General features: G+C 37.1%; 2 protein-coding genes across 7 annotated transcripts; one reads left to right on the forward strand and one right to left on the reverse strand.

The window, feature by feature from the left end:
• Positions 1–382: 382 nt before the first annotated feature.
• On the forward strand, positions 383–14,718 carry cnnm2a (cyclin and CBS domain divalent metal cation transport mediator 2a). Its single transcript, XM_027022952.2, has 8 exons — positions 383–2,017; positions 7,333–7,476; positions 7,613–7,750; positions 7,942–8,111; positions 9,048–9,141; positions 9,677–9,739; positions 10,403–10,581; positions 10,802–14,718. Exons 1-8 carry the CDS (start codon positions 535–537, stop codon positions 11,015–11,017), a joined length of 2,487 nt encoding a protein of 828 aa, XP_026878753.2. The 5' UTR covers positions 383–534; the 3' UTR covers positions 11,018–14,718.
• nt5c2a (5'-nucleotidase, cytosolic IIa) lies at positions 14,048–27,057 on the reverse strand. Of its 6 annotated transcripts, none has more exons than XM_035531315.1 (19): positions 26,975–27,057; positions 25,242–25,360; positions 23,651–23,689; positions 22,212–22,285; positions 21,246–21,363; positions 20,975–21,070; positions 20,677–20,768; positions 20,509–20,566; positions 20,296–20,389; positions 20,144–20,197; positions 19,962–20,045; positions 19,763–19,804; positions 19,419–19,526; positions 19,161–19,227; positions 18,814–18,984; positions 17,989–18,040; positions 17,654–17,714; positions 17,359–17,535; positions 14,048–16,991 (listed from the first exon to the last, which is right to left on the reverse strand). In XM_035531315.1, exons 2-19 carry the CDS (start codon positions 25,340–25,342, stop codon positions 16,761–16,763), a joined length of 1,719 nt encoding a protein of 572 aa, XP_035387208.1. In that variant the 5' UTR covers positions 25,343–25,360; positions 26,975–27,057; the 3' UTR covers positions 14,048–16,760. The 6 variants fall into 6 exon arrangements, with proteins under 6 accessions (XP_035387208.1, XP_035387209.1, XP_035387210.1 ...); XM_035531316.1 differs by lacking the exon at positions 26,975–27,057 and adding an exon at positions 26,676–26,702; XM_035531317.1 differs by lacking the exon at positions 23,651–23,689.
• Positions 27,058–27,530: the final 473 nt, after the last annotated feature.

A 27,530-nucleotide genomic window follows, 5' to 3' on the forward strand; every position in this document is an offset into this window, starting at 1 on the left:
GTAAAAGAAAGTACATATGGATTAAGTCACTTCGAAACGGTCGCATTTTTCCACTACACTGAAGCATCAATGCCTGGATACTGTTTTTCAGAAAAACTCAAAATTAGTTCGATATGATACTATGATACTATTGGCCGCTTGAAAAAGCTCCCTGATTTTTGTGGCCTCCCATTTGGATCACTGATCTGTCATTGAAAAACTTCTCAATGCAATTTACGTTAAGACCGCCTTATTTAGACGTTCTGAATAACGTTATTTGCTGTAATTTCAAATTGTTCCCGCCCTTATTGGTATATTTTCTTTCTGGATTGGTTAAAATAAATGTCTATCAGCAGACATCTGGCGTGGAAGAACACCAGTGTTCACATAGAGCGCGCTGGTGTGTCATCGTGTTGCAGAGGCAGTGAGACAGGGTGAGTAATGCCAGCTTTATCACCTAATGTAAGACAAGTCGTAGCAAAGATGAAGGCGGACTCCGATTCTCTCTGATTGTTGCATCCAGGTTTCATTCAGTAAAATCTGCCCATTGTCAACATGGCAAAGCAGTGGATTGCATTGCCCACTTCTAATATGGCGGCGCTTAGCCCGGTTAGATCATTGACTGTTATTTTTTTAATTGTCAGCGGATGCCTGATAAGCTGTTTAAACGGAAAAGAAGTAGCCGAGGAGACGGTCATCATTGGTCTCAGACTTGAAGATACTGACGAAGTATCCTTCATGGATAAAGGCTATTTGCGTGTCAGCGAGCGATCTCGTGTCAAGTTGAGGGTCTATGGACAAAACATTAACAACGAGACGTGGTCCAAGATTGCCTTCACAGAGCACGAGCGAACAAGTGTGTCTGACGACGCCGACAGCCCGCTGGCGGTCAACCATAACCAACTGGACACGTCTGTCTTTCATCCTTGTGGCATTCGATCGTCTGATATCACAATTTTTCCCAGTGTTGAAGTGAATAGAAAGACGTCTGGGATCATCGAGATAGACGTGAAACCCTTGCGGAAAACGGAGAAGAGCAAAGTATATTACATGTGCATTGCCATAGCAACACCTGCTGTTGTTGGTGCACATGACGCAAGGTCCGAAAGTACCTGGATCTATCACGATGGGCATGACACAAAAGTGCTTGTTGTGGAGGAGAAAAAGTTCCTGTTACCTTTTTGGTTGCAGGTGATATTTATTGCCATGCTCTTGTGTTTGTCAGGCATGTTTAGTGGGTTGAATTTAGGGCTGATGGCACTTGATCCAATGGAACTCAGGATAGTTCAAAACTGTGGAACTGAGAAAGAAAAAAATTATGCAAAGAAGATTGAGCCAGTCCGTAGTCAAGGAAATTATCTCCTCTGCTCTCTGCTTTTGGGAAATGTTCTTGTCAATACCACATTGACAATTTTGCTGGATGACATAGCAGGATCTGGTTTGATTGCAGTTGTGGTGTCTACCATTGGAATTGTAATATTTGGTGAAATTGTACCACAAGCAATTTGTTCAAGGCACGGACTCGCTGTTGGCGCAAATACTATATTCTTAACTAAGTTTTTCATGATCCTTACTTTCCCTGCATCCTATCCTGTCAGTAAACTTTTAGACCATGTATTGGGACAGGAGATAGGGACGGTGTACAATCGAGAGAAGCTCCTTGAGATGCTTAGAGTTACAGACCCATATAATGACTTGGTCAAAGAGGAGCTCAACATCATCCAGGGTGCTCTAGAACTAAGGACTAAAACTGTAGAGGATGTCATGACACCTTTACGTGACTGCTTCATGATTACTGCTGATGCAGTCCTTGATTTCAGCACCATGTCCGAGATCATGGAGAGTGGTTACACACGCATACCAGTATTTGAAGGAGAGAGGTGTAACATTGTGGACCTGCTCTTTGTTAAAGACCTGGCCTTTGTGGATCCAGATGACTGTACTCCATTGAAAACCATCACAAAGTTCTACAGCCATCCTCTGCATTTTGTCTTCAATGATACTAAGTTGGATGCGATGCTAGAGGAGTTCAAGAAAGGTAAAAGCTATTTCAGCTTAAGTCATTAGTTACCAGTTAGTAACTATTTTCTGCATTACTGCACACGAGAAGCCTTTGATTCACTTGGTGTGTGAAAATATGATATCTGAGAATATTTTCAGAATTGTGTATTAGAAGTGTGTTTTAGACATTAAAATATTCCTGCAGTATTGTTTGATATATTTTTACAGTGACACAATTTTTATCCCAAAATAAAAGGCTGAATTTGTTTCAGTGCATTGAAATAAGATACCTCAGTCTAAAGTTCAAAATAAGACATTTATTTATTTGCTTGTTTATTTGTTTAGACTGTTGTACTGCTGCATTGCTTCTGACCGAGGGCCATTGCACAAAGCTCAGCTTTCTGTTGTCTCTGGTGTAGGTGGCTCTCTGCTCTGCTTTCACATTCTGATCGGTAGAGTGAGGTGGCTCAGAGGCGAGACATGGCTGCTATGTCTGCACAGTGCAGTCCTGTGTCTCATTCAAAGTCAGAGACATTCATGTCTTAGTACTGGTAACTATAGGTATTTGTGTGCGGATCAGCTTTAGATTAAATCCCATTTTGTTGTCTAATAAACGCTGTTTTATCGCACAAAAAGCATTTGGACAGCTGACATTGTGTCTGTTAATTAACAGTCACAGAGTATGCACAAGTGGTTTAGCCTTAACAGTAGGTTACTGTGTCACGAAGGCACTATCCAAGTTTTGACTTATTTGAGTGAGCTTCACTTATTTGTCCTGCTGCTCCTGACAGTAGTCATATTAACAGTCATAGAAAACAGAATTTAATAGAAAAAAGTGATACAGGCTGAGTATATATTACTGGCCCTTCTAGGCACCACAGTGGTGGTCAATCAGTGCCAGTGCTTTTTGTGGTGGTCAATCAGTGCCAGTGCTTTTTGTGGAGTTTTTTTTTTTTTTTTTTTGCTGCACAGTTTCCATCGTCCTTCACACTGGTATTAGTTCAACTTTGCTTATTTGCTTCTGTAGACACTTTTTAGCTTACCGCCAGTCTTTCTGTTCTTCAGGCTTGCATCCCTATTTTGTTCTAAGATTTTATTGTGGTGTTTTAGGTTTCTTTGCATGGTGACTTTGGCATACTTTTGCCTACATGTTGAAGAGAGTTCCTGATGTCTCAGAGGATTTTGATTTGCATATTGAAAGGATCTCTTGGTCCTCAAATATTGTAGCTTTCTTTCATCTACAGTGTGGTTTGCTGTTACTGAGCTCAGTTTCTGAATAGTTTTAAAGATGTATATTCATAATGGCCTTTTTGTGTATTTAATACTTCTTTGATTCTCTTCTTGCCACACACCTACAGAGGATTCCACAGCACAATAAAAGCCTAGCCTACAAATAGGGCCTCTTAAGCATGACTTGTAAGTGAACTCATCTGAATGTCTATGGTTAGTAACAAATGGCCAAATACATTTGGTGCCCTGAAATTGTGTTGTTTGAAATATATCCTTGTAAAACTTATAGTTCTTTACACTGATTTATCATCCATAGTTATCTGGTGATTTCAAATCCGATTTTAATTTGGCTATCAAATTCTACAATGAGTCTGGATCTAGTATGTTTTGTAAAGTTTGAATAGATTGACTCTGATTAGAGAACAGAGCAACAGCCTTACTGTACATTTTAATTTGGAGCTTTTCTATTTCATTTTCAAATATGAACTGTATCTTTTATATTATCTGTAGTATTTGGCTAGAATAGATGTAATCAGGTGTATTCTTACCCTTCAATTCAAAGTACAGTACACTGCTGTTTTAATTACCTCACAGTAAAGGCCATCAGAAATTTGTGGACATAGCTTTAGGTAACAGAAATTTCTTTTCACAACACATTAGTTAAAGATTACAAGTTACAATGCTGTAGTGCTTTTTGATCACTAAAATAATGATGTGATTCTCAGAATTACGAGGACTGAGTTGGCAGTGGGACCACTGGTGCTGTGTAACCAGTCAGAGCTTTAATTCCTGCTCACCACCTTTTCTGAAATCCAAGCACAGACTCTCCATCTAAGACCATGGTGAAGCTTTTAGTTAAATGTCACAAAACCTTTATTAGAAATAGTTCAAGGAACTGATAAAAATAAATAAATACCTGTTGATCTCTTTTTATAAGACATGTGGGTTTTGTTTACCTTTATGCACAATGCTCCATTATGTTTAAATGGTTTGTGTTATGTTTCATCAGTTACTTCATTACACACGTTTGTCCAGTGATGTACTCGGTCTCAGGTAGCCTGGCTTTTACACAGTCTCGCATTCCACAAATGGTGGCTCAACAGGAAACAGACAGATTTGGGTAACAATTGTGTGCATGTTCTACAGTGTCAAGCTTGAGTCCATCAACAAAGCTTGTTTTAGAAGACCACACATATGCTGTGTAAAGGACTTTCTATAAGCATTTCCTTGTCTGGGTTTGTCATGACTCTGCATACCTTTTAGCTTGTATTTACTGGAAACAAATAGATGTCCCACAGTACAGGGGCCAACCTTGCAGGATGCAAGTGCTTCGGCTTGCTCTATTTTCATTAAACCTCTCCACAGAATCTGCAGTGCTCAAATAATTTAACACCACTCTAAGTATTGCCTTTTTATTTACAGATATTTATGGACACAACTTTGACAGTAAGCGTTTTTTGTGACTCTAGTTGTAATAAAAAGAAATTCCCAGGGATGGAGGGTATTTTGCATACAGATTGTTGCCAAGTTGGAATGTGTAATCCTGTAAGCAGGGTCAGGAATTCACAGGGTTAACAGCCATTTATGTTCACAAACTCGGGCATATTTGGAAGATTTAACGTAAAAGTGGTTGTAAATAAGCTAAACATTCAGTTTTCAAATGGATTAATAATAAGTGACATTTTTAGCTTTGGTTTCAATAAAGTACTTATTTCTAGTATGTTTTATCATTCTGTAATGATCTGTTAGGAATTGTCCCTGACTCTTGGAAAGTGTAATGATGATAAACATGCCTTTATTGTGATGTATGTAATATGTAACAAGTTTTACCAGTAAAACATTAAACATTGTGATATTATGTGGGTTATGTGGGAAAACTGCAGCCTGTATCCTAAAACCTGTCTGTAGTAGAACACTGAAAAAGGTTCTGCGTCCCATTTTATATGTAAACACCAACCCTCTCCAAGCATACAGAGACCATGGCAGTGTTGGTTTTTAATTTGCAGAGCCTTTTTACTCTCTTGAAACTTAGAAACTCATGTTATTTCACTTTTGTGCAGGATTTACTCACGCTAGTAACTGCACTGATCGTTATCTGTATCATTACAGATTTGACCAATTCCATTTATTTGATCTGTTTTATTTGATCAATTTCTTTTAAAGGAAAATAAATTTTAGAAAGATGTTAGCTACAGAAAAGTTCAGTAAATCGAATATTGGAAATAACTGTTTCCCTGTCCCTTAAAAAACACATAAAATGTTAAATTGCAGAAGTAATCTAGAGCCTGTCCTTTGTCTCCAAGTTTTTCCATGTTCCTCAGACAAGAGCCTAATTGCTATTACCATTTCTTACTAAGAACAATGAAAGCTTACTTCAGTTTATTCAGTTAATGTTTCACATATTGATGAATAAAATGTGGATATTAATATTGCTGTGCTGTATTCAACAGAGCAGAAACAGGAGGTAAATCCATCACTGCTTCCACACAAATTCTCAATTCCAGGGTGAAATGTGACAAAAATGCTTACTGATATAAATCTTTTCTGGTCCCTTGAGAATATCTCTCTATCTCTCTATCTATCACTTACTATCTATAAATAAAGACATTTTCTAAAGACACTGGACACATTTCCCATTGCCTTAATGCTTGCTACATTAAAAAAAGACATCAAGGACTCACCACCCACAGTTCGAGTGTCTATTTATAGGGAAATTCCATTATGGAAAAAATTTGAGCAAAAATCCCATTCCATAAATAAAGTGGGAATGGGCAAAATGTATACAAGTATGTAGTCTACAGGCCAGGGTCTTAAAACAGAGGCTAATTCTCCACCAGTTCCTTCTCTGTTTGGGCTTTAGAGAACATTTGTGGTATTACTGAGGAGACGCTGTGAATCTGTTCCATGCCAAACTCAAAGTCTTTGTCACTTGTTGTGAGACAGGGACGACTCTGTAAATAGTCAGCACACATCTTTTTTAAGAAGATGCTTTATATCTTGGGGCACTTGTTCACCCAACCCTATCTCTTTTTATATATTCATTTATTGTGCAGGCAAATGAGAATGTGTTTAGTATTTACACTACCAGTAATAGTTTGGGTTCCTTATCCCAGGGAGAAAAGATGCCATCCACTCTGTGTGTCTCATTATACTGATCCTACTGATCATCATTGTTTCTTGTTCTACATTAATGAGGTCACTGGCTTTGTACAATCAAAACATGCTGCTTTATTGATTGCCTGAAAGAGGAAGAAACAACTCTACCTTGAAACAGTGTTGCTTCTTTACTGGAGTCTAAATGTTTTTTCTTTTTCGTCTTTCTTTGGGGACTTGACAAGTGTAAAGTTGATCTAGTCTCTGAGGTTTTGAGTGCATCTTTGAAGATGGCTCTAGATGTTTACTCAGAAGAACCTCACTTGCTTATTCCTTTTGTGCTTTCTGACACACAGAGTAAAATCTACACTGTTTACACAACAGGGCCAGCATAGAACTTCTCAGAACAAGTGATCAGAAATGTCTGAAGGTTTGCCCTTATTGGTGCTGGCATTTAGAGAAGCTTCATGTTGACACTGGTTGCTCTATTGTCATGCCGGTGAGAGCATCGCCCAACTGGAGTGGAAACTTCATTTTACATCTAATATTAGCTCCAACCCTGGAAAATTCCTTTTAAATGATCACTAGCTGAGAAACAGGAAAAGAATTTTCTTTAACATTTTGGGTGACAGTGCTGGGCAGGAATTTTTTTAAGCAGCTTATTGAAGGGGTCCTGGGAAACCAGATGTGGAACCATGGGAGATTAGTTAAGAAAATGCAATGGATTGCTGTGCGACTTAATCCAAGAGTGCTTTGTTTGAACACTTTCTTTCTTAGCATCATCAGTTTCATCATTTCTCAGAAACCAGGAGCTGATATTTTCAGTACACATTTTTGCCATACATACATGGAACTGAAGTTCTATGAATATTAATCTATATGTAAGGAGGTCCAGAGCTTACATGGGTCAAAGTGTTGGTTTATGTTAAACTGAACATGGCCTGATTTGATGCTGCTGAGCTGATTTCCAAATATCTTCCACATGTATGTAACAATCATTTGTAATTTTTTTTTTTTTTTTTTTGGCAGGTAAATCCCACTTGGCTATTGTCCAGAGGGTGAACAATGAAGGAGAAGGAGACCCTTTCTATGAAGTTTTGGGCATTGTCACATTAGAGGATGTCATTGAGGAGATCATTAAGTCTGAGATTCTGGATGAGACTGATTTGTACAGTAAGTCCACAGTTTTAATTTAGCTAGTAATGATTGTACATCCAAACATATAACACTGAAATATTATGCATTGCTCACATCATTAAGAATTTATGTAGATTTTCTCATATGCCCTTTTTGTTGTTCTCCATAAAAGCTGACAATAAGACAAAAAAGAAGATAGCTCATCGGGAGAGAAAGCAGGATTTCTCAGCTTTCAAGCCAACAGACAGTGAGCTTGGAGTCAAAATATCACCCCAGCTCCTGCTGGCTACCCTGCGTTTCCTAGCAACTGGTACTGATGTCACGTGTGTCTGTGTTTATGTGTTTATGTGTGTGTGTGTATGTGTGTATATATATATATATATATATATATATATATATATATATATAGTGTGTGTGTGTGTTTGCTAGATTAGAAGAGTAATCAGACTCATTCACATTCTTCATCTCTCCTCTTCCTTTCTCTCCTTTATGTCTCTTTAGAGGTTGAGCCGTTTGGTCCAGCTCAGATGTCTGAGAAAATCCTCCTGCGTTTGCTCAAGCATCCAAATGTTGTCCAGGAGCTCAAGTATGATGACAAGAATAAGAAAACTTTAGAGCACTATCTCTTTCATCGCAACAAGCCCGTGGATTACTTCATTCTCATTTTACAGGTTAGCAACACATACTTTGTGTCACGGCCTTAAAGGATTATTTTTTGCGATACTTTTGAGAAAAGTATTGAAAAGTCTGTTTTATGCAGAAATCAGAGTTAATTGTGAAACAGAATTGCTTTTTTGGATCAGCAGTTGTCAGTTTTACCTTTTAATTATAATGTTTGCATCCATTTGATGTAATGTTTGTTGCTCTCAAATGCTATCATTTAGATCTATCAAAGGCCAAGTTTGCTTCCTTATCCCCCAAACAATAACACACTAAAACTAGCTACTGCTACTTATTTGTCCAGCTATAGAATGCTCAGGAAAATTCTTTTTACTGATGTTACTGCAAGGAATCAGGAAATAAATTGTTAGTATTAGGAATATATGTTTTTCAAGCGAAATTGAATTTAAATGAGTAAAAAAAAAAAAACTTAAGCATCGTCCTTGACTCTTTAAAGACCATGCACACAGCCTCATCACCATGTAGCACTTTATACCTAGTAGCATTATGGATTTTTGTAATATCTTGTAAACTTGTATATTAACTCATTTGAGCTATTTTACTCTTTAAGTGTTAAACATGTTAAAAAGTAAACCCTTTTCAAAATGAACTTTAGATCAGCCCTCTCATACACTTCATACCCAACTGGGCAAATGAACAATTCTTCATGTACCTAATCTGTTTCCTGTGAAACATAAATGTTACCCTACATTGAGATTATCTGTAGCACTGACCAGACTGATTGCATGAGGCTGAGAGCTCTGCTCTCATCAATCTCAGCCTATAAAAGCATTCTTTCCCCTTGAAATGTTCTTTTTTTATATCAGGCAAAAGGAAGTAGGTTTAGGACTCATTCAAACAAAACTGCAGACACATGGTGAGTAACTGTATGGCTAAAATTGACTTCTATATTATTACTCTGATTTTCTCCTCTTGTTTATCCTCAGGGGAAGGTGGAGGTTGAGGCTGGCAAGGAGGGAATGAAGTTTAAAGCAGGGCCATTTTCCTATTATGGAATAATGGCCTTAACATCATCACCAGGTCTGAGTAATGGAGAAATGTGCACACACTCGCAAACATGCACACACAAACACACACCAGCATTACTGGTCCCCAACAGTGCTCCTGAGCTGAGGAAGTGCTGATTCTTTCTATTTAGCTCTGCTGGCAGGCAATTCAGCTAATCTTAGGTTAATTTGCACTGTCCGGCAGCTGAGCTTTTTACTCACAAACCTGGCAGAATCTAGGCTTGGCAAAGATAGACTATGCTAGAACTGGAACTGTTACATAGTCAGATCTGGCAGCTGGCTTAGAACTGTCCTGCCATCTCTAAAAGCTTCTGTACATGGTTCTTTATTTTGTATGATTATGTTATGTAAAGATGTGCATAATTGTCTCCAATTGTTAATTCACCAGTGCCATTAGAAATCTTTGAGTAGAGCTCAGTTGATTAACTGTGCTACTGTATACGGCTCTGAATGAACTGCTGAACTTGCTACGGCTTTGATTGTTAATGTCTTTGTAAATTCTCTCAAACCCTTTCCTTTTCTTTCTTTCTTACTCACTCTCTCTCTAGTTCCACTCTCTCTGTCAAGAACATTTGCTGTGAGCAGGGCAGAATCACTTGCAGGCTCTCCAGGTACTCACCCTTCTACTCCTCCATTTCACCGTCACTCACTCTTCCGTTCTCTTTCTGTTCCTAAATTATGCTGTAGGTAAACGGAGTATGGTCATGAGGTATATTCACTAAGCCACCGTTGTTTACTTTCTTTCAGTTACTTGCCTGAGAAAAAGATCTGTTGGTGCTCAAAGTGTTTGTCCATCCAATGCATAAAATCAGTTATATAAACTCAATCTTAGTGCCACATATTTTCATAACTCTTGTTGCCTAAGATTTTACACACTAGCAGACATTCAGTTTTAGTAGTCACTCTAAAGTCATATTTTTTATGGACATCTAACCCTGGGATAGTGGGATTATATACATTCCAGTGGAATGACTGGTGTAATGTTTCCCAGTGGACACCCTTTGATCTATTTTTGAAGCAGTGGAGAACAAAATCTTATTTTCATTAAAAAGCTTCGCAATGAGAAATATTTCTTCAATTGCTCCAAATTCAAATTCAAATGTAAACCAGTACACTCCACGAGACCAACATTAGGCTACATGAGTGAGAATGCATCCATCTCCCAGTGGTACTAAGAGCACCTGAAGGACAAGATGATGATAACCATCTCTACTGTTTGTTTATATCACAGCAGTACCACCAGATGACCTTAGACCTCTTTGTTTGCTACACAGAGAATAAGTCACCTCCAAGACCTTTTGGACTCAACCACTCGGACTCTGTGAACCGTAATGACCGCATGGAAGCTCTCACTCCCACACTGGGCAGTAGCAACAACCAGCTCAATGCCTTCCTGCAGATCTATGTGCCAGACTACTCGGTTCGAGCAGCTACTGACTTGCTCTACATTAAGGTTTGAATCTTGACTTTTTCCCCCCTTTTTTCCATACTTACGCTTTCCCTACATAAGCTTAATTTTAGCTGACAAATGTGTTCCTATTACAGAAAAACATGAAGTGGGCCTGCTGGAAAAACAAACAAATAAAAAAAAAAAAAATAAAAATGTAATTAAAATGTACAGCTTAACTAAAATGTCAAAACAATCGTCATGTCTTGGAAATGACCTTTCACAGGTGACCCGGCAGCAGTATCAGAACGCTCTCATGGCATCTCGCATGGACAAGACGCCTCAGTCTTCTGACAGCGAGTTCACCAAGATCGAGCTGACGCTGACGGAGCTACCGGATGGGGGGGGGGGCCAGTCAGCCTCGTTGCTCCTGCAGCAACAGCAGAACTCGACAGGGGCGTACAAGCTGAACCACAGTGCACACTGCGATGGCACTGTGTAAAGGCCACTCCACGCGAGGTGAGCCACCACTAGTCTAGGAGTTGTTTCTGAGTGGGAAGCTTTCATGGGGCAGCTTCTTTGGGTTCAATTGAATCCTCTGATTTTCTACACTTTTAATAGACTTTACAGTGAATAAGAGGGCACGAGGGAAATCTACCCACCACACAATGGGATGTGCAAATTTTGTGGTAGTGGATGAACTAGAAACCATAAGCCTCACTTTCCTGACTCATTCGCTCATGCTGTAATCATACTGCACTTGCATCAAACAACAGAGAAACAACAGAGCCTCAAGATGTCACTGACTCATATTTCAGCAGAATGACTCTTCCTGCCACATCACATTTTCTCACCATGGGAATGCAAGGACTTCTCATTACAAGAGATGGTCACAGAGCTGACATGAAATTGCCACAGTGCTATAATGCTGTGTATATTCCAGCTTTGACAGTGATGGATATCATACAAGGATAAGCAGTCCAGTTTGTCATTAATCATTTTTCTTACCTCAGAATTGTTCTTTTGGTTAGAACAAAACTGTAAGTGCTCTGGATTATGTGTAAGAAAGGTAGGCATGGCAGCCAGGATTAATTGTATTTTATAACATGATACTTGATGGGGTAATTTTTAAACCTATAATAGAGGAAACAGCAGTCTAAATAATTATACAGTATTGACAAAGAAAGATAACAGCTTTTGGGAAATTATTTCATTGTTTAACCTTTTTTATTTTAAAAAATGTCTTTGTAGGCTTTCTATGGTATTCTGACCTATAAATCAGGGAGATTGATCACAATGTTTCTGGGTAACCATGCCCAAAAGGAGAAGGAGCTCAAATAACTCCTTTTCAGAGTACTCTTTTATGCTGGGTAGGCAGGGCATTTGAATGCACGGGTTGGCAGGTTTAAATGCAGGTGGGTACCCACAGAATCAAGTGTCTTCATATCTGTTACGAACCCCTATGCAGTTTCTACATTTAGATAGCAGTCAGCCTTTGACAGGAGGCTGTTCGGTCTTCTGTAAGACTAGAACCGAAGAGCCCCTTGACCAAAGACAGAAGAAAAGATGTAGTATTACAACATGATCAACAATCCAGTGTTAAAGATGTGGGTGCTGTATTCATTTGGGGATGATAATATCAAGCTCATAAAACTGAAGTCATAAAACTTCAGTTCGTCAATAGCAACAAATGTTAAATTTATGAAAGCATATCTTCTCTCATGTTTGCCTGCGTAAAGGCTGCATGTGTCTTACACATATACAGATGTACTATGTAAAATATTTGCAGTACAAAGACATTCAGTATGTTTACATGTGAGGACCATTTTCATGTAGTTTTTTAACTTCTGAAAACAGGTACAATGTCACATTTTACAGTGATCTCATACCGTAACAATAAGCTTTTGATTTTACCACATGTTAAAAATGTTTAAAACATTGTGAACTCATTTTCAGTTAAAATTATTTTGAAAGGTTTTGTTTAACTTCCAATTTAAAAGAAACATTTTGACAGCTTCAGAATTACTTAAATATAACAACCACTTAATGATTAATCACTTTGACAGTGATGCATATCATGTAACTTGTGACATTCATACTTCGTCACATTTTAACATACTAAAATCTAATTATATAGTACCTGCTGGATTTCATATGGAAAAAGGTACTTGTAGCATTTCCTTAGTTTGAAGAAAAATATCAGTTATATCTATTTTTGTGTATACATAATTTGGAAAATATTTTGAAGGTCTGTTTTTTTTCCATGGTATTTAGTTTGGTATTTCATTATATTGTAATTAACACTTAAAATATTCAAGGGCTTGTGTTCAAAAAATACTTTATACATATATGGAATACAACTGGGGTCTCGGTCTGAAGTATATATGTAGCAACCTGCCAGTGCAATAGTGTATCTGTTATGCAGGGACAATCAGGAACATAAATAACTCTCATACTGTCAAGTGCTCTTGGTAACAGGAAACAGAATTTCAATAGATCGATAAAGAGTAAAGTTTAGAGGTGTTACAGATTAGATCCATTAGAGTAGGAAAAGTATATGATGGGACTTTGTGGTAAAATATTTTTTTTTACTGATAAAATATTGAATCTTTAACCCATGGGGGATCCACATATGATAAACATTAACAGAGTGAGCATTCCTGTTACAAAGCTTAGTGTAATGTATTCCAAACTACATATTCAACTGTACTCCATAGTGTAGGAGAGGTTTTCTCAGAGATGTTCTACAGATTATATAATCGTTATGGCCTGCCTTAGACAGAACAGAGGACATTTCTTCAGAAACGTGGTGCTCAAAGATATGGTTTAAGTCCATCATATATTGCTGCTATTCAGAATCCTGAATGTCTATAGAAATACTGTAAAGGCACTGAGAATAGAGCATTGTATTGTACATACAAACTATCAACAAGAAAATACTATAGCGTCTGTGTGTAAAATATTTTATATATATAGTTGCTGTTATAAAATAATTGTTTTGACATCTGCTTGCAACTTTTATTCAAAAAATATATCAGACTTATGTTTTACACTATAAAGAAAATGGGGGGGGGGAGCCAAAAATAACAAAACAGGGGACTCTTTGTAATATGCAACAGAACTGTGTATTCTTACATTCCAAAATCATTCAGAGCGGTAACAAACAGCAACAGCTCAAAATTAAGGCTGGAAATGGGTCAGATAATACCTGGCTTTGTATGGCAATGCCCCAAGGTCCCAGGTTACCAAGATTCCCAAAAGACTAGGTTTATTGTGTTAGATTTACAGCATCTAGATAATTATGTTTAGAACAGATAAAAACATTGGCAAAGGTCAAGTGTGAAAAATATGTAGTATGAATTTTACATTTTGGGGAATCAAAGGTACTGTTTAGTTGCAATGCCACAAGGTGGTGATGCAGCACCCACTATTCTCTCCATAAGACTATCTATTAGCCAAATGCACAATTCACATGCTGTTTAAAATTGGACATTACACAGCATTATATGACACAAAGCAATGCTCAGATGACTTAGGAGGGAAATTGGCTTTATTTCTACAGTAACATTACATATTAGAAATATGTTACCCATAATCCATCCTTTTTTCTCAGTTTCTTATGGAAAAATAAAGCTAGTGAAAATCTAACATGCATGCAAACATTTGACTGAACAGCAAAAAAAGGAAACTAAACAAGTGATCCACAATTACAGGTCACCACCTAATCTTCAGTCATTTAAATGTGTTCAGACTGTGAGCCTCGTCTCTTGTGACTCAAGCATATTACAAGTGAGGAAAAAGGCAAATGAGCAGATCTATACTGAACCAACATGATTACAACTGAATGCACCGTCACTGTTTAACTACAGCTGCATCTGCAAGAATTGTTCAGTATCCTCTTACAGAATCTCATACATGCTTTAAAATTTGTGGGCAATAAAGTGAAGCAGTTTAGGTGATTGCACTCACTATGTGTAATCTGACACTGGGAAATTACATATCAAAATTCATGTTCTGCCTTCCCCCAAAAAGGGAAGACTGCGCCTATAGTGATTCATAGGTGATATCATTGGTTGGAAATCAAGGCTAAATCACTATGATGAAATGAGGCTGTACTTAGGACACATCTGATAACACTGGGTTTTTTTTGTGCAGGCACAAAAAACAACAGAAAGTCAGTCTCACCGATAGCACAATGATCAATAAAAAAAAGCTTAAACCAAATTAGAATGTGAAAAATATACATATAGACCCTCCATCAAAGAATGTCCCTTTCTGGATAAAGAGATCACACCTCTAATCTACATATAACAACAGGTGAAAATCATCTGGTGGAAGGTTAACTAGGTTAAAGAAACTTAAGTTACTCCAAGTAAGCCACCGTTCTCTCAAATATTGTGCCCTTCCGATACATGATAAATTTACAAGCCATTATGACTGATGTAGACCTAGTAAACTCATGCACAGGCATAAAGCCAAAGCATTCTTTGGTTCTGTATATATAGCTGCTATCAGCCTATATCAGAGCAATCAGGGAAAATCATCCAGTTTCAGTGCAATTAAATGTATATTTTCAGGAATACTAGTGAGATTGTTTAAGGGTGAATAGATAACATCCATTTGTATGTCTGCATTAAACAGTGCATCATGTTAACATGTCAAAGCAAAAGATAAGAACAAAGCAACATACTACATCTTACCTTTCAGTCATTTAAATAACAAATGTTTCTACTCAAAATAAACAAATCCATGCTGCTTACATAATATTTAGCCCTGTTATAATTTTAGTATGTCTGATAGGATTACTTTACATCTATATAAACTGAATGTATGTGGTACAAACAGTCTCCTGTGGGACTGGGCATAAATGCACAGGGTTTAGTTAGAGGAACAATATCTGTATGCTTTAGTCCAGCACAACAGTCAAGAATTTGCTCCTGATGAACATGAATGAGTACAATTCAGATTCTCTCCCTCTGGTACACATTTTAGTGTCCATGACATGCTGGACATCAGAACAGTGGACCTCAGTAAAGATAGAGCTTTCTCTCTTCTAATCACTACAGTACTGGATGGCACGGACTACAGTGTTCAAGCAATAATTTTCACAAGTAAGCACTCAAGTAAAAGGACATTAAAAACAGCACAGCAATTTTACAGCAAATAATAATAACAAAAAAGTAAATTGTAAAGCTGCAATGCAGGTCTTCCCCAGTACTGTGCACAGCTACACACAGATTTAGAGGCCCAAATTATCTTCTACAGTTTAGGTAGTAAAGCAGTCTTAAATCTGCATGCTGAGAACAAATACCATAAACTCCACTGTTATGGCTGCTTAGACAGAGTTGCCAGTCTAGTGCAGTTGCAGAGTAATTTAAATCTTGGCTGCATTCATTTCAGATGCATATAACAGTTGTTGATTGTAATCCATTTCCAGCTTCTTGGACAAAACAGTACTTAACTAAATACTAACAATGAACCATATAGGTAATAGTACCATAGTAAGCAAACCTTCCTATAATGGAAACAATGAACAAAGTCAGCAAGATAAAAGCTGTACACATCTTAATTCTGCAATGTAGAATGCATTGCAAATATACACTCGGAAATCTAAGTAGGAGAAGCTTCATTATGAGTCAACACTGTTTACGGTAGGCTCTGGTAGATGTGGTGAGGAATCTAGGAATAATGCATCATCATCCACAATGGTTGCAATTTTGAGGCTCACTTAACACCTGAAACCTAAAGCCATTGCATGCAGCTATTTAAAGGTCTGCTAAAAAAAAAATGCTGGCCCTGTAAGACAAATGTTGCATTTGATCCCTCACAATCATGCAAATGGCATAGTGATGGGTTACAAAATTAGTCATGTACGCAAAATGGAACATTTACATTGTTACGACTCAGAGAAGCAAAGCTCTGATTGCAAGTGAACTTGGCCTTCTCATGGGTGAAAATGAAAGGAGTCTGGTTGGTAAGGGTTCCACTGTGGGCATCCAAAGTGAATCTCACTTACAAAATGAAGCTTGAACAACAGAAGGCACCCTCGAAGCTTCTTATACTTACTAAACGACATTTCTAAAAATATAACCAGATTTTGGAACAGACAACGGAAAAACAAATTTTTTTTAAATGTATATAGTTGAAGGCTTATGGCTTATTTAAACACCATGATGAACAAGCCAATTTCTTTGTAACCACATTTACAGAAGACCGGCACTCACTTGACTAAGTCTACAACCTGCCTATTCTTCCTCTTCTTCCTCATCATCATCCTCATCGTGGCAGTGGGTGATCTCCTGTGGGGTCTGAGGAAACAGGTGTGGCGGTTGAATCTCACTGATAGAGCGGGTCAGCTGGTGCTTCTTACACTCATAGTCTCTGAAGTCCACGGAGTGGCGGTTACGGGTTGCCATGGGTGACTCTGCGTCATTGATATTCACATGAGTGTGTTCCACAGTGGATTCGTGAGGCATCTGAAAGAGAAATGAGAGACCTTGGTGCATAAAGCCATGCTGCCCACAATACGTTCTCCACTCAAACCCACACTGATGATGTACGCTTCATCTGTTGTCTATACACATACCTCCTGCAACAAGAACTTGCTTAAAATCAGCTTGAGAATGGCAAAACAAAAACAATTCACCTCAAAGCTTCATCACCAAGAGTAACATTACAGCATAAAAGACAATAGTACAACATGAGAATTTATCATTTTGAATGTGGGTTACTGTAGGAAAAACCGACAGAAGCTCAAACTTGTCTATACATATTCACCTCTGAAAAAGTAAATAAAATAGTATTGCAGTAGGTTGATGTGTGCACATGTGTCTGTTTTCTCACCAGTACATGTGCAGCTCTGAACAGGTAGCTGAAGGGGTAGTAGAGTAGGTTGATAAAGGAGGCAGCATACAGGTCAGCATAGCGCATCACCTGAGATGCAAAGAGAGTCTGCCGGGAGCCGCTACGGAACAGGCTACCCATCATCCCATAACACATGTCCATGTCGTGGGTCACTTTCTGTGAAGATCAGATGAGTTCTATGAATTTTAAGTACAATAAAACATCTTAACTGAATGGCCTGTTAAGTTCCTTTAATCATGTTGGCCTATGAGGTCCATAAGGTCATTATCCTGACCTTAATCCTCCTCTGGAGGGAGCTAATGTCAGGTCTCTCATTACTGCTGCTGTCCAAATGCCTGTAGGAAATGAAAGGAAGGACAGAGGAGTGGAGAGGGGCAGGATCAAGATGTGAGCAAAGAGAGAAGAGGGAGGAAGCACAGTGACAGATGAGTAAACTGTCAGAGATGAACGGACCTGTTCCTCTTAAAATAGAAAAGATTGTGTACCCTCTAATTTACATGTACAGTGACTTCAAACTGTCACTGGAATGTTACATGTCTTTTTCTAATTCTGAAAACACACACACACACACACACACACACACACACACACACACACACACACACTTACTTGTAGAGCTCTGCCAGGAAAATATCCAGACTCTGTAGTTCCTCAAAAAGAGCTTTAAAAGAAGGCAGAATAAGCAGCGGGTCCTACATCTCAGACTAGTCAAACACCAACCTCACATGAGAGTTGATCCTCATTATGAAAGACCTGAATAATACAGGCCCCATAGAAATCAAATGAATTGTGCTGAACACGAACAGATTCTGCCAATGTGTGGTAATGCCACCTGTCAAAGTGTGCTTCACTGAAAAAGGAGCACTCCTCTTGCATTCTGATCAAAGCTCACATAAATTCTATTAGCAAACATAACACAATTTCACCATAGTAGAAGGAGGCAACATTTAATGCCTCCTAACACCATAGAAGTGCATGAGGAAAATAAAACTAGGATATGTATTCAGTCTGAAAGAAATATTTCCAGATGTCTATGCCAAGTACATGACAAAATTAGAATGAACTTGTGGGGCTACTTTAGCCATGCATTGCTTTAAATGTTTTTCAAGTGGTGGAGGGATGGTAACCTTCAGTTGTGCATTTGTCAAACTGCTTTACATAACTATTCCTCAATATGTGTAACTCAAATAAATAAAATTTCATCTCTTTTACAGCATTAAACATTTTCAATATTTCAAAAGATTTAGCCTGCAGAAATAATTTAAATGTAGAGCCAATATTTTCCTACCAAATGTACTATGGAGAATGTTTTTTTGTTTGTTTGACAATTTTTAAAAGATTTACATAACATATACACAAGAAAATTGAGACCAAGAATAATCCCCTATAACTGACATTAGCACATACAGAGACTCTCAGAATCATGACACTCACCACTCTTGTCAGTCCACACATGCAGCTCCTGAGCTAGCTCAGGAATCACCAAGAAAGTTCTCCAACCCTGCCGCTTCTTAGACTTGAGGATGTCTCCAAAAATGTGGTCACCAATGTACAAGATGTCCTTTCCTTTAGCCCCCAGAAGATCGCATACAATGTCTGAAGAACCTACAGAGAGAAGGCATGTTCAGTTAACAGTAATGTTCTTAAATTTCCTATAAATAGTCCAGCACAGTTTCTCAATCATCCTACGTCAACTGTAAATTTGTTTCTGTACATACACAAATAAATACACAAACATTTGACAGTCTATTAAATTAATTTGATGCGATGCGTAAACTTACCACCAGAATACACAATTCCATGCTGCAGAGGTCCAGTGTAAGTTCCAATCTTCAGCCTCCCAGTGGTCTGCAAGAACAAGTAAGTGAATTAATAAATAAATCACAACTGTTTCATGCACATCCCACGTACCAACCGCATAACACTACTATATTACATATAGGCTGGAACTGGGATTGACAATGCAAACTGGGTTGTGCCATCACTGGGATGAGAGGCTTCTGAGTGCTGCTGAACGCAACAGGATTGCGATATCTTACCGTATCCACCTGTCTCAGTACTGTGCCTTCCCCAAAAAACAGTGGCTTCCTGGCATCAACCAGAATGAGATCAAAGTAAGACTGCCAAGGCCGATGAGGTGTGCCTAACTGACAATGACAAACAATTGATTTAGAACCACGTGTATGTCATTAACAGAGATCAATATTTAATCCTCTCCTCTGTTTTTATAAATCTCTATTAATTAACCTGGTAAAACTATATCAATTACTTAAAGTCAACATAATCAACCTTTCTTGCTTGTACTGTGTGACAATTTTGAACAAAGCTTGTATAAATTTGTGGTAAAATACATGACCATTAAAAGATAATAGTTTTCACTTACTTTTGGGCCATGAGGAAAGTCAAACAGGTATGTCATGATTTTCTAAGAGGATAATGGGAAAGGGAAGGTTCTGCAAGTTAAAATGTGCATTACAAAACCAATTTTGCACATAAGTCAAAGGACAACTCATCTTTCCTGAAAACTGAACCTTACAACAAGGCACAGTCATTATGAGTGGAGGGCAGGCAGAATTACTTACATCAGTGTACTTGTAGTCACTGTTAGTGGCCAGGAATACTTTGCCCACTTCATTCATGCGACTAAGGAGCAGAGGCAGCTTGGCCTTAATTTAGAGGAAAAAAATTACTATCACTGACCGGCACATGACCTAACACTAGATACTAATCAAATAAATGCAACAACACAACTGTATATACTTACATCCTTTACGACATATTTCTCTAGGTTTTCAACTGTCTTTTCTTTCAGTGAGCCCTAAGAAATGCATAAAATATCTACCAACATGTCATGGTCATAAGTTAAATCATAAGTGAATATCTCTTTTAAAAAGACAGAATCTTAGGTTTCCTTGCCTTGAAATGTACCCAGTCAACAGCATCCCTGACATCCTGGAACATGCTCTTGAAAGACATGAAGAGGTCTCCATCTTTAAAACCAGTCTCACAGCTATGGGGATTAATACAAAAATATTTTTTACAAAATAGAAAAGGGCAAAAAAAAATTGTGAGTATTCAGAGTTGAAGAAAGGATTAATCATGAAATTAAGTACAAAAGTATCAACAAACCTAGTGTATCTGGAGCAGCTGGTGAAGAAATCAACCAAACAAGCAAAAAGATAGGTCTCTGGGGGTGAGAAAAGCACATTTCTGAATAGAGAACACATTTAATGGAGAACAGTAATTATCATTCATTTAATTTCTGCTAATGAAAAGGTCCGAGATGAAATCCCTTACCAGGGAGGTTAAAGAGCGTATTAAGTATGTAGAATCGCTCTGTATCCCCACGCTGGATAAACTTGTTTGGATACAGTTCTCTAATCTCTGGCCTAGTCCATATGAGTAGAGAGAAATGGCAAGCAAAAACAATAATAGAGTTGATATATGATACAATCATGAAATTATATTGTAACTGGGGTATACTTGAATATTCAGTCTTATTTTATCCTTACTTTTGTTGGATGGTAAAGTACTCTTACAGCACAGATATGAACATAGAAATACACATGCAAGTTTTAAAATCATAGCCACTCACCCACGCATGAAGATAAAGCCATGGGCACACACCAGTATGTTACCATAGGCATCCACTTTCAAAAGATTGCCATACAAAGTATCAAATACCAGGCCTCTGTAAATAATATAATTTGTATGAATCTAATTTAATTAAACTGGCAAAAATGTAGTTGCTAATTATGAGCACATAACACAACAAATATTCCTACATTCCAGTGTGATATAGTGAGCTTTTCATGGAACTCCTAAAAAACAGTCTAAAAGAAGAGGTTTTTTTTTTTTAAGTTTACCTGGTTGGGAAGGCAGGGTCATAGACAAAATTCAGAAGTTCTTGTGGGTAACCAATGGACACCAGTCGCTCCACAGTCAGGTCAAAACCAAGGGATTCATATTCTGGAGACTTATATACTGTAAACAATCCATATGTAAAGATATAGTAAATATAGTAAAATATTTGTGACAAATATAATTGCACAAATATATTATCCAGAATAAAACCAACACAAGCATTTCACATATTAGCATATACAGATTCTGTGACATGCAAGTGTGCATTATTTGATTACATCTGTATTGTGTAATCAAATAATTACACAATTTTATTCAATTGGCATTGAATAAAAATGAGCAAGAAAAAAAAAAAAAAGTCAGCAATATGTCGGAATAACCTCTAAACCCTTTTAATCATCAAGAATTTATTATAAGTTTGTGTGTATCCAATTACTGCAATGGATATGAACAATTTTTATCCTTCCAAGTATCCCTGTCCCACCACATATAACCCAAGACCATCACTGTCCATTTTAACCCAAACCTTGCCACAAAATTCTGATTACAAAATGACTGACCTTGTGAGACATGCCATAAAATCTCTAAGCCTCTTGGTGTTGCCAAGCAGTAAAGGAAAATACTCATCAGAGGCCCTTTATGATCACTGTATGAAATTACAACCCTTCATGTTAATGTTAATAGTTGTTTGTAGGTCAGTATATCCCTCCTTAGAGTCGATCCATTTTAAGATGGGAGCTATTTACAAAACCATGCTTACATCCTATGCTTATGTTGTCACCGCACAACATAATGCTGGCATAATGCCCCAGTTTGAAAAACTCTGATGCAATATATTCATTGCAACTATACTGTTAACTATAGAAATTATTATTGATCAATTACTAATAAACATATAGTATCTAAGGGAAGTCCTACATTTGACGGAGATGTCTTACACATGATACATAAAAAGCCACAGTACTTACCTGCTAGAGTATAATCCATATCAAAGCCAAAGCATTTTATCTTCTCCATTGCCAAGCTCCTATTGACAAAAACTCTGAGGATGCAAAGAATATAATCAGGACTCACACACATTAAATAGTAGGTAAATATATTCTGCATCAGCGTTGTAGGCAACAGGCTTAACTTTTAGCAAACATAATATGGAATACTTTTGGTAAAAATAAGTATTTTTGTGTGTGGAAACTAAATGAAATAGGTTTAAATTTGGGTGTGCTGGCAGCAGTTAAACAAGCAAACATTAAAAAAAAAAGATTAAACATTAAAAAAAATTATGTAGAAGGGAAAATTAGCTGTTAGAAGACATGAGAGAATATTTTTGTTAAAAAAGAAAAAAGTTTATCTATTATGAAAACGGACACTAATATATGACAGGTTTTACATGGTGAGATTTCTGGACACAACATGAATACTAAATATCATAAATATCATTGCATGCGACACCAAATATAAAAATATGGTATTAACTTGTATTGCATCAGTAACTAGTGATAACGATGATGCTAACTGGTAGTGAGGCTGGGTTGGAATCATATTGGTATGGGCCTTATATCACTGTGGGCTGACTTTACATTGTTACATAGAACATAATTAAACATTCATATTTTAGTATATTCTTGTCAAAAGATGTGTCAAATGATATTCAAAAACAGAAATCCAAAATTTGTATGAAGAAAATATTACTCTGACTGCAATTTGCCATGTTCAAGGTATTTCCTGTGGGTCTTTCAACATGTATTTCTTAGCAAAACAATAGTGAGAAATGTACTATAACTGTACAGACTTTCAAAAATAGTTCAAGGCATTTATAACTCAGTGTCAATTTGCTTTTTTTTTTTTTTTAATCCCAGAACCAAGCAATCTATGATAAACAAAGCAAAACAAAAAAAACAAAAAAAAAAATTAAAAAGTTAATTACTAATTTAAAATAACAGCTAGGCCTAAGTGGATTAGTAAATGTCACTGAATAATAAAAGAATAAAAACATTCAGTAAATGTTTCACTGATTTTAATGCACAAATTCAAGAAAATTTAACTTAATCATGGTACAAATGATCAATTTAGCCCACTTTATAGAAGAATTTATAAATTTTTTATTCAGATGTAATTAAAAATACTTCTGTGTAAATGACACAGAAATGCACATGTTCTTAAACTGAGGGGATATGTTAAGAGAAAAATAACAAAAGTGAATAAAGGAGAGATCTCATACATACGAAATCCCATCAAGACCAAAACCTGGTCTACCTATGAACACCTAAAAGAGGCCACAGCACAGTGCTCAGTAAATAAGAATGAACAGTTTTCCGCTACATTTTTAGATAAAGTGCTGATGATTTGGTGGACAAAACATCAATTACAAAAGTCAGTACCTCATGTCAATGACAAAACTTAGGCGTACCTCATAGCAGGATGACATTGGGCCAGTTCCCGTGGTAAGCTTTGTAATAGAGGAATACATGTACTATACATTACTACAGTGTGTACATTGGCTATTGCCACTGCACAGTAATAGCAGTGCACTGGACTGCGTAAGAAAGAACACAACATTGACATTGTTCCTCACAATTAGATTTTTACTCATTTTTCTTACAAAATAAAAGCGTATCCAGTTTAGAGCTCCGTTTTTGTTGTTTTGAGCTTTTTTCAGCATATCGAAACGTGGCTTATTATATGCACCTAGCAAAGAGTTTCTTCTACAGAGTATATTCTATATAAAACAGGGAAATTGTCAGGAAACTGCAAAAACGTTTATTGAATATCTCCATACAATCTCACTCAAACACTATTTAACTATTTTTAAATGAATAAAGTAAAATTCCAGATAGCAACACAGCAATGCAATCATGTTACAAGTACACTTCATTCTTTTTAAATGTGTTAAAGCATACTCACCTCCAAATCAATATGGACAACATTTTTATTTACATACAGATAATCACAGTAGAGCGCATCCACAGAGAAACAGTTAATTACATGTGTAGAGACAACAAACATTGTTCTATTTTGCATTAAAACTATTTCTGTAAAATTATTAGCTGTTAACTATGCAGCATAATCTAAACTTGCATACAACAAAATATCCAAAATACAGGATATTTTTCAGTAAAATGATCAGTGAAATTTTATTTTGAAATTACCATGACTTTACAATGTCTGTTCAAGAAGTTAGGCTACTACTGTACTAACGTCATATCAAATTAACATGTATAATGTGTGGGTAATCAAGTCCAGCTTCTTATGGCATAGCACACTGTAACTGCTAATATAATCTCATGTAGCCATCAAGCAATTCCAATGCAATGTGAAGGTAACTCTAAAAATATCAAGAACTGCAGACTTTTAATCAATAAATGTGAGATTCTTTAATGCCATCCTTTAACACTGACCTGGGCATGTTTCTGAAAAGGGTGACTGATATTGCATATTCCCTAAAACAGTTCAAGATACTACACACAAAGCTAAACAAATAATGTTTTTTTTTTTCTCCTAAATCTAGTACTGCTATATGCAACATGAGCTACATTTCATAATTTCTACCTCTTGTCTGATCAACAAGGTCATGTAATTTCCACATATACCACAACACTTATCTTATTTAGACAAACTGTGCAAGAATTCACAGGATTTTAAAACAGATAAACAAATTTGGAAGCAATCACATGGAGGTTGATGACTCCTTACTTCAAACATCCACCCTATTCTACCTTGAAGCACTTAGTACTAAGACCTGAGCTTATCTAAACACACATACAGAACCTGTTTCATTTCAACTGGGTGCAAGTACATATTCCCTCATAAACTGTGATATTACTTACAGTTTCAAAGAGAGGATAAGCTTGTCTAAGATAATAAAGACATTAGTTTGTCTAACAATTTATGGGAAATTATACCAACTTTTAAAAATAGGCCATAATGGTCACAAAACACTTTGAGTGGTTAAAGATACTTGTAGTGGTCTATAAATCATGACTGTAGGCCAGAAACCGTACCTGTGATGGGCCTCCCGTCTGTACTTTTTCATAGACAAGCCATCCATGTTGGCAGGAAGGTCCGAGTAGTTCTGAAGTCGATCACTCCAAGAAGTAGTCATCTTAATTCGTTTTTATGTCTGAGAGGGAAAACAATACATAATTACAGAATTGATTTCATTAAGCTAAGGCAAATATGAATGGAATGAACACAGTTATGATGAATAATGTTAATCTTGATTAACATGAAACTTAAATTCAGGTACTGAAAATGGACTTTAGATTTAAAACTCTTGAAAACAGGTGATCCAAGATGATCTTCCATTCACTGTGTCCCAAGTTATAATGGTCTGCCGCATTCTGTTGCAACCTCAAATATTACAACCTAACAACCAACCCAAGATAGATATTACTGTTATTAAACAGTAAGGATTGTAAGAGAACTGTTATCCGTTGAAGTACGACTAGCCTAACACTGATATATGCCGTAAAATGGCATTCCTCTCTAACTTTTAAATTCTGCCTCAAGTATAACAATGCCCCATCAAGGAACTAAACCTTAAATCTTAAGTATTTTTTTTCTGTATAGCTGGTGAATTTTTTTATTTTATATATATGATAGATAGATAGATAGATAGATAGATAGATAGATAGATAGATAGATAGATAGATAGATAGATAGATAGAGTAAAAGTAAATTACCATAGTGCTTCGTGCTAAATTTACTCAATAAGATAATAATAGGAAAACATATTTTAAACTGGTCATTTTATTCAAACATGCCACAGAGCTATTTAATTTTACCATCTTAACTGTGTTAAACTAAAACAGATCGGATAGTGCTATATTTCCACTAACGCTACCGTGCGTTTAGTTTATGGCTGGAACAATTCTTACTGCATCCCGTATAGGTTCATCAAGCTGTACTAGTGAAACAGCTGACAGATTATGTCCATATAATATGTTCCAATATTAAAGATTACAATTACAAACGGTCATGCGAAATCCTGGATAAGCTCCGATCCTCCGCTTTATGGTCATTTGCACCTTTGCCAGTAGATACTTCGGCTCATAATTAGCTGCCAAATCATCTTAATCTAACTAAGTTAACAAACTAGAGCATTTTAAGGCTGATCCTAAACTAATGTATACTACGATGTCAAACTAGTTACTTATCTTAACGCTAGCTTCCTGACAACTACATTCCTCTTACTACAGTTACCATACTGAAGTGTACGTGAGCTAGCTAGTGTGGCTAAACCTCCGAGAAAGCAAACCTGCTATCGTTAACGACTGCCAACTTTCAGATAGCGACCTTGTTAACCTAGCTAGCTAGCTACATAAATAGTGAGGTAGATAGCTAACTAGCTAATTTAGGTTACATTCGTGGAAGCACAACGTCGCAAAAGTTAGCTAACGCTATCCATCTAATGTCAGATATAATATTCAACCTACATGGCTTGGCGAGCTACCCGTGTTTATGCAGCCGCTACTACCGTGTCACACCGTGGTGTTAACTTTGTAACGTAAAGTCTAAACTTCATTAGTTCCGTGATGTCATTAGTTAGCCATCCAGCTAACTTAACGCTTCCTGTGACTGAACATTTCACGTTAACGTGCTACTCATATGGCGTTTATCGTTTTTCAATAGGCTATATAAACCTACAGTGGTCGTCTAGAAAGTCCGTGACAGAAATGTATTTAGATTTGCTTGCCTTTTCGTCTGCTCCTAATTAGCTAGCTAGCATACTCACCTCCCTCTTTTCTCTAGTCTGATGATGAATACACAGCTGCAAACCTTTGTATACTACGCATGTGCACACTAGCTAGATTCAACACTGCAGCTCCGACTGTCGCATCTGTACTAGGCTATTGTCAAGTAGTCTAACCTATCAGGGCAGAATGGCCATATTTTTGCCTATATGCCTATATATACGACGCAGATCGCAAAGTATCCATCTGCGTTGCGATATTAGCATACTGCGCATCCAACCTCAGTCTAGAAAGTGACATCTTTCTGTGGCCGCAGTTATTTAGCTAGGTATTTTCAAATACTCCATATTTATTAACAGAGACTGATTCCACTGTTTATTTACAGTTTAGCAGCAGCCTGTTACTTATTTTCTGTACTTCACATTCACTGTATTTTGCTTTGAAGGTGCGTTCTCATAATTTTAGCCTATGCAGCTCAGTTTAAAACCTATAGGCTATACTTTTGCTTGCACACACGTTAAGGTACTTGACTTGTAATTGAAAGGTTGCTGCTTCAAGCCCCACCACAGCCAAGTTGCCACTGTTGGGCCCCTGAGC

The sequence above is a fragment of the Electrophorus electricus genome, chromosome 11 (assembly GCF_013358815.1).
Source record: "Electrophorus electricus isolate fEleEle1 chromosome 11, fEleEle1.pri, whole genome shotgun sequence".
Taxonomy (NCBI): domain Eukaryota; kingdom Metazoa; phylum Chordata; class Actinopteri; order Gymnotiformes; family Gymnotidae; genus Electrophorus; species Electrophorus electricus.